The sequence below is a fragment of the Ceratotherium simum genome, chromosome 16 (assembly GCF_057802395.1).
Source record: "Ceratotherium simum simum isolate JZ-2026a chromosome 16, ASM5780239v1, whole genome shotgun sequence".
NCBI classification, from domain to species: Eukaryota; Metazoa; Chordata; class Mammalia; order Perissodactyla; family Rhinocerotidae; genus Ceratotherium; species Ceratotherium simum.
In genome coordinates this window covers 6,192,198-6,205,940 of record NC_141915.1, presented here as the reverse complement: position 1 = coordinate 6,205,940, position 13,743 = coordinate 6,192,198, and the positions used below count along the sequence as shown (strand labels likewise).

Sequence of the window (13,743 nt, the reverse complement as noted above, 5' to 3'; positions counted from 1 at the left end):
CCTCCTCACAATCAGACTTAAATGAACCTAGATGTCAGGCCAAAAAACAACATTGAGTCTTGACCCACAGGTCCTCTTGTGAGAAAATTAGTTTAGTGTTATGATAAGTCTGTCAATGAGATCCTGGCAGAACCCATCACTACCCTCTGCTTTGGAAGGCTGTGAAGTAGTTGGGGAACAATTACATTATTTGGATCCCTTCTGCCAGAAGAGTCTACCCCTGACGTGCTGGGCAGTGTATAGATAATTTTCCTACAGTTGAAAACAGTGATAAAATACTGAAAATTTAGAACACTTTTGAAAAAGATGTCCTGATGGTAACAATAAATTTGAGACAACATACCTTGGTGCCTTAAATAAAATTGAGGGAATATGGACTTTAGGCAACAATAGATAAAGGTGAGATAAAGTTGTCAAGTAAAAGGGAAAGGGAACTGAAGGAGACTTGGAATTATTTTTTTCAAATAAAAGAAATTAATACAGGTATAGAATGGCTTTTAGTAAAGGACAGAATTGATACTGCAGAAAATTGAACCAATGATGTAGAGAAAAGCTTGAGTTCCCATACGCCCCCTACCCCAACCCATGCACACTTCCCCCACTATCAACATCCCCACACCACAGTGATACATTTGTTACAGTCAGTGAACCTACACTGGCGCATGATTATCACCCGACGTCTATAGTTTATATTAGGGATCACTCTTGGTGTTATACATTCTAGGGGTTTTGGCAAATGTATTTACCATAGTAGTACCATAACAGAATAGTTTCACTGCCCTAACAATCCTCTGTGCCTAATCATCTCTCCCTTTCCCCTAACCCCTGGCAATCACTGATCTTTGTACCATCTCCATTGTTTCACATTTTTCAGAATGTCATATAGTTGGAATCATACAGTTTGTAGCCTTTTCGGATTGACTTCTTTCACTTAGTGATATGCATTTAATGTTCCTCCATGTCTTTTCATGTTTTGATAGCTCATTTCTTTTTAGTGCTGAGTAATATTCCATTGTCTGGATGTATCACAGTTTATTTATCCATTCACTACTGAAGGACATCTTGGTTGCTTCCAAGTTTTGGTGTTTATGGATAAAGCTGCTATAAACATCTGTGTGCAGGTGTTTGTATATTTTCAATTCATTTGGGTAAATACCAAGAAGCACAATTGCTGGATGTTATGGTAGGAGTATGTTTAGTTTTGTAAGAAACTGCCAAACTATCTTCCGAAGTGGGTCTACCATTTTGTAGTCCACCAGCAATGAATGAAAAGTTCCTTTGTTCCACATCCTGGTCAGCATTTGGTGTTGTCAGTGTTTTGAATTTTAGCCATTCTAACATATATGTAATGGTATCTCATTGTTGTTTTAATTTTTAATTCCCTAATGACATGATGTTGAACATCTTTTCATATGCTTACTTGGATATGTATACAGGCATACCTCTGAGATATTGTGGTTGCAGACCACTGCAATAAAGCAAATATCCAAATAAAGTGAGTCATACAAATTTTTTGGTTTCCCAGCACATATAAATGTTATGTTTACACTATACTATAATCTGTTAATTGTGCAATAGCATTATGTCTCAAGAAACAATGTACATAATTAAAAAATACTGTATTGCTAAAAAATGCTAACCATCATCTGAGCTTTCAGCAGGTTGTAATCTTTTTGCTCGTGGAGGGTCTTATAAAAAAATGCAATATCTATGAAGCACAATAAAGCAAAGAACAATAAAACGAGGTAGCCCTGTATATTCTTTGATGATATGTCTGTTCAGGTCTTTTGCCCATTTTTTAATTGGGTTATTTAGAAGTATGTTGTTTAATCCCCAAGTATTTTGGGATTTTCCAGCTATCTTTCTGTTATTGATTTCTAGTTTAATTCTGTTGTGGTCAGAGAGCAGACGTTATATGATTTTGATTATTTTAAATGTGTCAAAGTGTGTTTTATGGCCCAGAATGTGGTCTATCTTGGTGGATGTTCACGTGAGTTTGAAAAGAGTGTGTATTCTGCTGTTATTGGATGAAGTAGTCTATAGACATCAATTATATCTAGTTGATTGACTATGCTGATGAGTTCAACTATGTCCCTACTGATTTTCTACCTGCTGGTAGAAATCTGTCCATTTCTGATGGAGAGGTATTAAAGTCTCCAACTATTATAGCAGACTCATGTATTGCTCCTTGCGGTTCTATCACTTTTGCATTACCTAGTTTGAGGCTGTGTTTTTGGTGCATTACACATCAAGAATCGTTATGTTTTCTTGTTGAATGTCCCCTTTATCAGTATGTGTTGCTCCTCTTTAACCCTAGTCACTTTCTTTGCTCTGAAGTTTGCTCTGTGTGAAATTGATACAGCTACACCCACTTCATTTTGATTAGTGTTAGCATGGTGTATCTTTCTCCATCCCTTTACTTTTAATCTATGTGTATCTTTGTTTTTAAACTAGTTTCTTGTAGACAACATATACAGTCATGCATTGCTTATTGATGGGGATGCATTTTGAGAAATGCATTGTTAGGTGATTTTGTCATTGTGCGAACATCATAGAGTGTACTTATACAAACCTAGATGGTATAGTCTACTACACACCTAGGCTATATGGTACTGATCTCAGGGGACCATTATTGTATATGTGGTCTGTTGTTAACCAAAACGTCGTTATGTGGTGTATGTCTGTAGTTAGGTCTGGGTTTTTGATACACTCTGACAATTTCTGTCTTTTCATTGCTATATTTAGACCATTGATGTTTAAGTGATTATTGATATAGTTTGGATTAATATCTACCATATTTGTTACTATTCTCTGTTTGTTGTCTTTCTTCTTTATTACTATTTTTGTTTTCTACATTTTTTCTGCCTTTTGAGGTTTTCCTTGAGCATTTTGTATGATTCTATTTTCTCTCCTTTCTTAGCATATCAATTCTACTTCTTTTTTTACTTTTTTAGTGGTTGCCCTAGAGTTTGCAATATACGTTTACAACTAATCCAAGTCCACTTTTGAATAACACTATACTGCTTCACATGTGGTATAAGTACCTTTTAGTAACAAAATATTCCTAATTTCATCCATTTCACTTATATGTAGGCGTACATAGCACATGTGTGCGTGTGTGTACACATACGTACATACATAGTTGCTATTATTTTGAACAAACTTATCTGTTAGATCAATTAAGTGTGAGAAAAATGAAAGTTTTTATTTTACCTTCACTTATTCCTTTTCTGATACTCTTCCTTTCTTGATGTAGATCCAAGTTTCTGACCTACATCACTTTCCTTCTCTCTGAAGAACTTTTAACATTTCTTGCAAGGCAAGTCTATTGGAGACAAATTCCCTCAATTTTTGCTTGTCTGAGAAAGTCTTTAGTTCTCTTTTACTTTTGAAGGATAATTTTGCAGGGTATAGAATTCTAGGTTGGTGGGTTTTTTCTCTCAACACTAAATACTTCAGTCCTCTGTCTTCTTGCTTGACTTCTTTCTGAGAAGTCAGATGTAATTCTTATCTTGGCCCCTCTATAGGTAAGATGTTTTTTCTCTGTGGCCTCTTTCAAGACTTGTTTTTTCATCTTTGATTTTTTGAAGTTGGAATATGATATGCCTAGGTGTGGGGTTTTTTGTTTGTTTGTTTGTTTGGGATTTTTTTTTGGCATTTATCCTGCTTGGTGTTCTTTGAGCTTCCTGGATCGGCGGTTTGGTGTTTCACATCAATTTGGGGAAATTCTCAGTCATTATTGCTTCAAATGTTGCGTCTCTTCCTTTCTCTCTCTCTTTCCTTCTGGTATTCCCCTCATGCATATGTTATGCCTTTTGAAGTTGTCCCACAACTCTTGGATATTCTGTTCCTTTTTCCAGTCTTTTTCTCTTTGTGTTTCAGTTTTGGATTTTTTGTTGTCCTGTCTTCAGACTGAGAGATTCTTTCCTTAGTCATGTGCAGTTTACTGATGGGCCCGTGAAAGGCATTCTTCATTTATGTTGCAGTATTTTTGATCTCCAGCATTTGTTTTTGATTCTTAGAATTTCTATCTCTCCGCTTATATTATCCGTCTTTTCTTGCATGCTGTCTGCTTTTTCCGTTAAAGCCCTTAGCATATTAATCATAGTTTTTGAAAAAATTCCTGGTCTGATAATTCTAACATTTCTTGCCATACCTGACTCTGGTTCTGATGGTTGTTTGGTTTCTTCAGTCTGTGTTTCGCTTTTCAGTATGCCTTGCAAGTTTTTGTTGAAAGGTGAACATGATGTACTGGGGAAAAGGAACTGTGGTAAACAGGCCTTTAGTAATACAGTGGTGAGGTGTTGGGGAGGGGAAGCATTCTGTAGTCCTATGATTAGGTCTCAGCTTTTTAGGTAGGTCTGGGCCCCTGGACTATGAACTTCACCAATGCTTCTAACAGTTTTTGTTTTGTTTTTTTCCCAGCTTCTCAGGTTTTTTTTTTGTTTTGGATGGGACAGGATGGCTAGAGGGCAGGAGTTGGATATTTCCCTTCTCCAATGTGTGGAAGGCTAGAGTCTGCTAGAACTGAGTATTTCCCTTCCCTCAGATCAGTAAGGCTCTGATAAAACCTCTGTAGGTTATGCTTGGATAAAATAATTTCTCCTGAGGGTAGGCTTTGTTAAGAGGAATACAATATTCAAGTGTATTTCACAATAGTTCCATTTCCCTTCTCCTTGCTGAAAGCAGGAGAGGATTTTCTCTGATATTCACTGTGAGAACTTGGTAGAGCTCCTGGAGGTAAAACTCACAAAAGTGTGGCCCCTGCCTCGTGCCTGACTCCCCTTAGAGTTGTGTGTTTTTTTTTTTTTTTTTTTGTGAAGAAGATTAGCCCTGAGCTAACATCCGTTGCCAGTCCTCCTCTTTTTATTGAGGAAGATTGGCCCTGGGCTAACATCCGTGCCCATCTTCCTCTACTTTATATGTGGGCCACCTGCCACAGGGTGGCTTGATAAATGGTGCATAGGTCCGAGCCTGGGATCCAAACCTCTGAACCCCGGGCTGCCGAAGTGGAGCACACGAACTGAACCACTACGCCACCAGGCCAGTCCCCCCTTAGAGTTTTAATTCTCAGACATACCCACACTGAGCCCCCAGCAATTTGTCAATTACAGTTCAGGTTTTCCTACTCAGCACTGGTTTCTAGGAGGTTTCAGCTCATGGATTTCTGCTCTGGTATGTTGTGATTCTCATATTCACCTGTGTGTCTCTCCAGTTAGGGGGGCAGCGATTTGCCATGTGACCTCACTTCTCTGATGGATCTAAAGAGAGTTGTTGGTTTTTCAGTTTGCTCAGCTTTTTACATGTTGTTAGGACTGAGTGGTGACTTCTAAACTCCTTACATGCCAGATTGGAAACCAGAAATCAACAATAAAAATCAAGGTTTTACTTTCTACCAAGAAAGAGTGTTCAAGAGACCAGTGTTTATAAGTATCTTGGGACTTTTTTTTAACAATAGAAATATTTAAAATCCTACAATAACATCATGCAATATAGGATAATTATAAAATATGACTGAAGAAATCAAAGACTTTATAAAATTGAGAGATGTTCCTAGAGGAGAAGAGTCAATATTGTAAAAATTTGAATATCCCCAAATCAATTTGATTAGAACTGTGGTAAGTTGATATAATTGTAATAAATGTTTCAAAGGGTGATAAAAGGTTTCTAAAGTTAATGTGGGAAAATTATTGGAGCTTTGAATTACTATCTCTTAAAATGTTTTATGAGTTATGTAATTAAAATATAGGTAGTATTTAAAAAAAAATAAATCAGTAAAAAACAAACAATACATCCCAGCCAGAAGAAAATCCAAAATGTAAGTATATGAGAAGTTTCATCTGTGACCTTTCCAGTCCATAGGGACAGTCTATTCTATTCATGAACAATTCTGAGACATTTAGTTAGCTCTTTGGGAAAAAACAATTCTGTAAGTGATACTAGTAACAAAATAAATTCCAAATTTATTAAAACGATTTAAATGTTATATTCTCTACTAAACATATTTATGGATATTTATATTGTTGTTTGAGAAGCCCTAAGCAGATTATCAAAGGAAGAAATCATAAAGAGAAAAATTTAATAGATACTACTACATGGAAAAACTATAAAAAAATGTGCAGTACCAAAATAAAAAGTTGTAAATAGTATCAAAAGGCAAATGGCAAATTGGGGAAAATACTAGTAGTATTTGATAAAGCCAATAGCCAATGGTCTCATCAATCTAAAGAACTCTTACAAATCTTATAAATAAGAAATAGATGAAGACTTCTGTAGGAAAATGGAAACTCGATGTCAACAAGGAATTGATGATGGATGATACAAATAGACTATAAATCTAAAAGAAAGTTAACCTCTTCATCAAAAAAATGCATATTAACATATTATTTAAATTTCCTCAATAAATTTGATAACAGTTAAACAATTAAGAGGTTATTGTGGAAAACAAACAAAACACTTTTGGGTTACTCCTTATAGTATAAATGAATTTTCTGGTTATTTGGCAGTATTTATCAAAAGCCCTAATGTCTCAACTCAGTATTATCTTTCTAATATTTTTAAATTTTAACTATAAGGATTTATTTAACCAAAATTAATTTTAACTACAGAATTTATCCTAATGAAATAATCAAGAGATGAGTGCAAACCTGTATAAACAGATACTTATTCAAGTGTTATTATAATAGTAATAAATTAGAAACACTATGTCCAACAATAGAAACACAGTCCATCCACATATTAAACATCATGTGACCATTAGAAAGCATGTTTATCTGGGAGTAAATGTGCTACAAAGCAATCTGGTCCTGCTTTTTGTAAACCAAGCAATCATACAAAACATACAACTGATTAAAATAGATACAAAATGAGCATTCCTCACAGCATTTTTAGCGGTTATCTCAGCGTGATAAGGTTACAGGTGAATTTGGTTATTTACTTTGTATTTTTCTGAGTGTGAATTAGTTGCAAAATCAGAAAACAAATGATTTTTAAAATTACATTAGGGGCTGGCCCCGTGGCTTAGTGGTTAAGTGGGCACACTCTGCTACTGGCGGCCCGGGTTTGGATCCCGGGCGCGCACTGACGCACCGCTTCTCCAGCCATGCTGAGGCCGGGCCCCACATACAGCAACTAGAAGGATGTGCAACTATGACATACAACTATCTACTGGGGCTTTGGGGGAGAAAAAAGGAGGAGGATTGGCAATAGATGTTAGCTCAGAGCCGGTCTTCCTTAGTAAAAAAAAAGAGGAGGATTAGCATGGTTGTTAGCTCAGGGCTGATCTTCCTCAAAAAACAAAAAAATAATAAAATTACATTAAACTCTGGTGACTGTTGATGAAAGTTTTTTTCTCCTTGTAAAGAAAATTCGCCAATGATTTAGATAAATAGATATCTGGTGTATAGTTTCCACGTATTTCTTGCTTGCACTGTGGCTTATGTGGAATCCATGTTGTTAACTTAACGAGACAGTAATCTCATTGCACCTTCAGAAATCCTTTCGTGTTCCTGAGCACACATAGGCGGTCTGCATTCTCTAAGATCAGCTGTTGGCCAAGCTCAAATGCTGAGTCCTTGAAAGTGTATTAGATGCGGCATTTAGTCCGCCAGGGGAGTCCCTTCCTTTCCTCTATCTGCTGAGCCATTTTTATCGTTCGACCCTTTGTTTTTCCTTGACTTGAATATCTCCCTCAGGACTGCCAGGCTGGTGGTGAATGTCTCCTGAACAGCACTGCTGCAGGAATGGCAGACGAGGCTGGTTCCTGACAAAACCACTTTCTCTTGAAACTCTGATATACTCGGCAGCCCTACAGACATTCATTTTTAGGGGAGCCCTGGTGAAGGGGAGTTGAGGGGTGTGGTTGTAGAGCCCATTTTATTCTCAGGGAAGGTTACCACTGCTGAGCCTCCACTTCTTCATTTGTTCTTTCAGCAAATAGTTATTAAGCCACTATCATCTGAAGCACTTTTGAGACAGTGGAGGACAGACAGGTAAGATCCTTGAACTCCTGGGAGCTACTCATCTGAAACTGGAAATTCAACACTTTCCTAAGAGTTAGATGAGAATTCTGTGTGACATTGTGCCTGGCACCTAGAGTATTCTCAACCAGTGTTAATTCATTTTTTCCCTTTCTTCATTCTCTGAAATGGGACCAAGCGTAGCATTGACTCATCTGTGCTTAAAGCTCTCCAGAGAGCAGATTTCCCCTTAACTCTGCACCTTGGTTCTGTTGCCTTGTGTGCATGAACTCTTGGAGGATGTTCCGGGCAATGGCTTGCCCATCAAGGATACTGGAGAAGGAAACAGATTGCTCCTCACATCCCAGTGCTCTTACTGAGAAGAGGCTTATTTGGCAGCTGGAGGGGCTGAGGGTTGTGGGGTTGGTGCAGAATGCTTGAGGTTCCATGAAACAGGCTCTTCCTGAAGCGTGTAGTTACCTGCTTTAATTCATTGAGCATCTCGATCAGCTTTCTTGTGCTGTCCCATGTTTACCTCCACCCGAATATTGTAGACTCTTCTCTCCTCAACTAAGCATCTCTTCTGAAGTCTCCTACCTGAGGCTACTGAATAGGGAGGGACTTTAGAGATCATATGACTTGCACAGACAAATTCAGAGACGTGACATGCTCAAAAATATGGTTAGTGACAGTCTACATCCTGCTCAAAATGTACTTTTATTATACGTTGCTATGGGTGTTTCTTTGGAACTGAGAACTTCTCAGACAACACATTCCAGATTCAGACCTGGCATTAGGTCATTGCCCCCTATCCCGTGGAGAGCTGAACGGCAAAGGACTTTTCACACTGTGAGGTTGTGTGTGGTGTTGGATGAGTCCAGGTTTTGCCAAGGTTTGAATCAGCAATCCTTGCCCTGCCCACCCGTCTATCCAACTTTCCCCAAATTAGCATGTTTCTGTCTCTTTCCCTTATGCTTGTGACCAACCAGTCAGTACTGAGAATGAAGGAGAAAAAGCAGTAGATGATCAAGGAGAAGAAATGGCAGAACAAGGAGAGCAAGAGCAGGTTGTACTTGGAGGTTGCTTCAGAATGGTGGCTCGAGCGGCAGAGATGTACGGAAGTAATTTGCACGTCACTCCTCCACGCCAGCTTTCCTAACTCGCCACGTGGCCCCTGTGTTCACATCCTTGGGAGAACTACTGGCATAGGTGTTCTTTTCACACTTACTCATCCTCTCGCGCCGTGGTTGGGAAACATGGAAAAGTCCACGGGCAAAGTTTATACTATGTCGAGTATTATTAAAAATGAGCTTAAACAGTGGTTAAGCCTCTTTCTTTTCTCATGTCTAGACTCATGCATTAGCTACTCTCTATTGTTTTATGTTTTATCTTGGTTGTGCATCTTACTTTCCACAGGACCAGCTCTCTGCTGACATGTACAGTTTTGTGGCCAAAGAAATTGACTATGCAAACTACTTTCAAACGGTAAGCGTCCAGAGAGGTGAAACTGCTTAAAGTCTGTTCGGCAGAGTCGTGGTGTGGACAGGAAGGAATGTGGGTATGGAACTGAGGGCCCCTTGGTTGAGCATGTCTTGGACAAGAGTGGGACTTTGTTCTACCTGTGAATAAATCCTGCCTTCTATTTCTCCTTGTATGGATTTCTCCTAAACCTAAGAATAAAACTTAACTGTGTTTATGAAGATTCTTGCAACTCACTGATCTATGGCAGTGGTTCTCAACCCGGGGTGATTTTTTCCCTTCTTCCAGTGGACATTTGGTCATGTCTGGAGACATTTTTGGCTGTTACCATGGGGTGGAGGTGCTACTGGTGTCTAGCGGATGGAGGTCAGGGATGCTGCTAAACATCCTGCAATGCACAGGACAGCCCCCACAACAAAGGATTATCCAGCCCAAAATGTCAGTAGGGCCAAGGTTGAGAAACCCTGGTCTGTCCTAAACAAGGAGCTTGGGAAGAAGGATCAGAAGAGAACCCCGCCCCCAGCACATATTTGTTTTCGATCTAGATTTTTGCCAAAGACAATGACAAGTAGATAAACGATGATTGATGTGGCCTGTCTGCCTGTCTCTCATCAATAAGAGCAGATTTAGAGAGTAGAGAAACAGGATCTGAGTCATCCTTACTTGAATTATCTGGTCCAAATGATTAGCACCCTGGCTCTTTACCAGGGTAAATGCAAGGCAAGTCAAAAAAAAAAACTTGAGAGAAAAACTACAAGTTAAAAATACAGGTAAGCTCACCTGCTTTTAAAGTTGGGAAGAAAACTCAAACCTAAAAGTTCTTATTTATGGTAAGGGAAGTGATGGAATGATAATGAAGGAAGGTAAAGAGAAGAAAAAGGAGGAGAAATCCTGAAAAGTTTAAAATGCTTTGATGAGTAATGATAGAAGAGCTGTGGGCTATTAGCAGTCTCCCAACATCACTGGTCCAGAAGTTCAGATGAGTACCTTCTACCCTGAAAAAGAGCTGATATGCATTCCTTCCATTCCAAAACTTGGAAGGTTTATCTTAAAAGAGTAATATTTTTTTCAAGTATATTCCATTGGTTTTATTTGTGGAGATAATTTTTAATTTTAGGGTTTCTAAAACTAATGAAATTGTTGGCGTTCCAAGCTTTATTAGACTCCCTAATTGTCATTTGTGTACCATTTATTTCTATATTCTGATTAAAAAAAAAAATTCCTCTTTAGTTTTACTTGGGGATAATAGTATCTACCCGCCACACCAGGCTTTTAAACAGTGATTCCCTCCCTTTCCCTCATACATGCCCAATTGTCTTTTGGGGGGTGGGGGAGAGATTCAGAAAATAAATGAAGTGACCATTGTTCATGCGTTTTCATCTGCTCTTATCAACATTCCAGCAGCTTTTGTAGTAGTGGGATCGTCAAAATAGAACATCTTGAAGGAATTTGTTCTCTGGACTATGTCACTATAACCAAAGCAATTTTACCGCCCAAGGTACTTGGAGAGGATTGTGGATCCAGCCGCATGTTTTCTGATCAGTTATATATTAAGCTTATTTTGCAGAAACCAAGATACATACAGGCTAATGGCATTTAGCTCTATCTTATAGACAAATGCATTTCTAAGTGTGTTTTCCAGTTATATTTTCCCATTGTTGTACTTCTCTTTGTTGACTTTTGCTTTGAGGATAGGGTGCTCATTAAGGGAAGGTGGCAGTGAAGGCAAGCTCTCTAAGGCAGGCTCTAGCTCTGGGGTGGTCCCCCATTCCTCCATGATTTTCCTGTCTCCCAAATTTCCACTCGTGGTCACTCCTTTGCTACAGGGGCTAAGGAGGAAGCGTGCCCATCATTTTAGGTGGATTAAGGAGGGAGCAGGGGACTCCACCTCCTTCCCCATGAATAAGGCACCACCTTCCTGCAGAGTGCCCGCATGGCACAGCAGCCTGTGCTGCCCATCCTTTGGCAAAGAGTAACGCCTGCCCTTGTGTTTTCTCAGCTAATAGAAGTGCAAGCTGAATACCATAGGAAGTCGTTGACACTCTTGCAGGCTGTGTTGCCTCAGATAAAAGCACAACAGGGTAAGTGCAAACCTTCCTTGTGGGGGGTCTTGGGGGGGGCCTGCTTGTCTTCCCAGGTGAGGCTGATCCCCTATGCTTTGCTCACCCTCATGCTCTCCCCAGCATGGGCACATTTAGATGAGCCGCTAGAACTTCATAACCTGCTGCCTTGATCCAGTTGCAGTGATGTACAGCACACTCACACACACTGCCCCCTCAAGGGGATGAGTCAGAGGGGTGTGCATGGATGTGTGTGAAGCCCAGCAGCTCTGGAAGCAGCTGGTTAGCAATCTGCTCTGCCCAGTCCTCTCCGTCATCCCGTAAACCCCAAGAATGGAGACTCAACTGGGCCTCCATGTCTTTGGTAGTCTTAGGAGAATGTGTGTGACCAGAGGAGGGAACTATACCAGTATCAGTGGTCTTCACTAACTGCTGACTGACCCCTTTCTTGCTCTGCCCCTTCAGAGGCCTGGGTGGAGAAGCCTTCCTTCGGGAAGCCCCTGGAGGAGCATCTCATGATCAGTGGCCGGGAGATCGCCTTCCCCATTGAGGCCTGTGTGACGATGCTGCTCGAGTGTGGGATGCAGGAGGAGGTGGGTCTGGACACAGCTGGACCAGCTGAGCAGGGCTCCTCTTCCGTGAAACAGAGCCTGCAGGGCCTCCTCTTCGCATCGCCTCCCTGGCTCCTGCAAATCCAAATGTATTAAGATACGGTACAGCTCCCTGTCGTGCGGGACACAAACTGGCCCTGCTCTCTCCCATGAGTCTTCACTTCACAAGGAGAGTAGAGGATTGTGGGAGACTGATTCAGCTGGCCACGAGGAGCTTATAGCCACACTCCAGCCATTCTTTCTTCATATTTAACAAAATTTGGGCATTCTTTTTCTTCTCCTTCTCCTCTTCCTCCTCCTCCTTCCTCTTCCTCTCCTCCCCCTCTTCTTCTCCCTCTTCGTCTTCTTATTCTTGTTCTTCCTCTGCTCCTCCGTCTCTCCCTCCCCTCCCCTCCTCCTTCTTCCCTAATTTAAAAAATAGACCTTTCAACCTTTTGATCATAACTCTTATACAGAGATCCTGAAAATATGATTGCTAGAGATGTTAGAAAGTACTTTTTAAGAGCCACGTATAAAAAAGGTCTACGTTAAATTGGTGACTTTTGCTTTACTGCTGTGTAAATCATTTCCTGGGAGATAGCCCTCATCTTTGCTTTCTTATATAGGCTATTTACAAATCTTTACTCCATCTCCCTTTGATCCGATCAGCCAATCAATATTTATTTAGGGCCTGCTATGCATTTATTATTGATCAAGTATAAAAGAGTGAGATGGAGGCTTATGAGCTTATTGCAGGAAATGAGTCTAGCATCTATCAAACAAACCTGATTAATCCAAAACAGTCTAAATCTTTAAGTAAGCACTAGGTTCTGTGGGGCAAACTGTGAGGGCTGCGGAAGAGAAGGAAGCCAGTGAACAGTCAAATGGATGTTGGCTGCCCCCTACACACCAGGCCTGTTTTACATGCTGGATATTCAAAAGGAATGGGAATAAATGTTTTTTTTGACCACATTTTAAGTGCCAGCTATTTTCATGTATGTTGTCAATTAACATATGAGAGGGTCTTTACAGTCTCTGTGGGATAGTTCCATGGAGGTGAACTGGGCCTTTTCTTTCCCCGTCATTTTCTTTTTTATTATGGAAAAACTGAAACACATAAAGATAGGATGATGATCCTCATCACCCAGCTTGTGGTCAATCCCATTTCATCTCTGCCTCCATTTCCTGCCCCCCTGACCCCTGCGTTGGATATTTTGAGGCCAATCCCAGACATTCTGTCATCTCATCTGTAATACTTCAGTGTGCGTCTCTAAAAGATAAGGAATGTTTTTAAATATAACTGTATTATTATATACAAAAAGTAAAAGTTATTAGTGTCTTCAAACGTCTGATCAGTATAGGCTGGTTCTTGGAGAACAGGGTCTCTGACGTCCCCTGTCTTGTCTTGGCTCTTCCATCTGCCCTTTCTGGGCCTTTCCGCCTCTCGCCAGACCTCACTCCCTCACTTGCGTTTTCCCTACTTTGCATCAGCTCTTCTCCTTTAGGAACAGATCTGCTCAGGTTTCCCCTAGCCTAGAAAGATGTCCTCTCTCAACCCAGCGGCAGCCTCATCTTCCTTCTCTAGCTCTTTGGTTTTGTTTCTTGTGCTACCCAATTCTTAATAATTCTCAAGATTTGCTGCCTCTGCGTCCTTAC

At 40.1% G+C, this 13,743-nt stretch overlaps 1 protein-coding gene across 3 annotated transcripts in view; it reads left to right on the top strand.

The window, feature by feature from the left end:
* Window positions 1-13,743, top strand: part of ARHGAP44 (Rho GTPase activating protein 44) — a 182,641-nt gene that overhangs the window by 131,952 nt on the left and 36,946 nt on the right. For all 3 annotated transcript variants that reach the window (XM_087440408.1, XM_087440409.1, XM_087440410.1), the window contains 3 exons: window positions 9,375-9,443; window positions 11,437-11,518; window positions 11,963-12,090. In XM_087440408.1, the coding sequence (XP_087296534.1) occupies window positions 9,375-9,443; window positions 11,437-11,518; window positions 11,963-12,090 (279 nt within the window). The remainder of the gene's footprint in view (window positions 1-9,374; window positions 9,444-11,436; window positions 11,519-11,962; window positions 12,091-13,743) is intronic.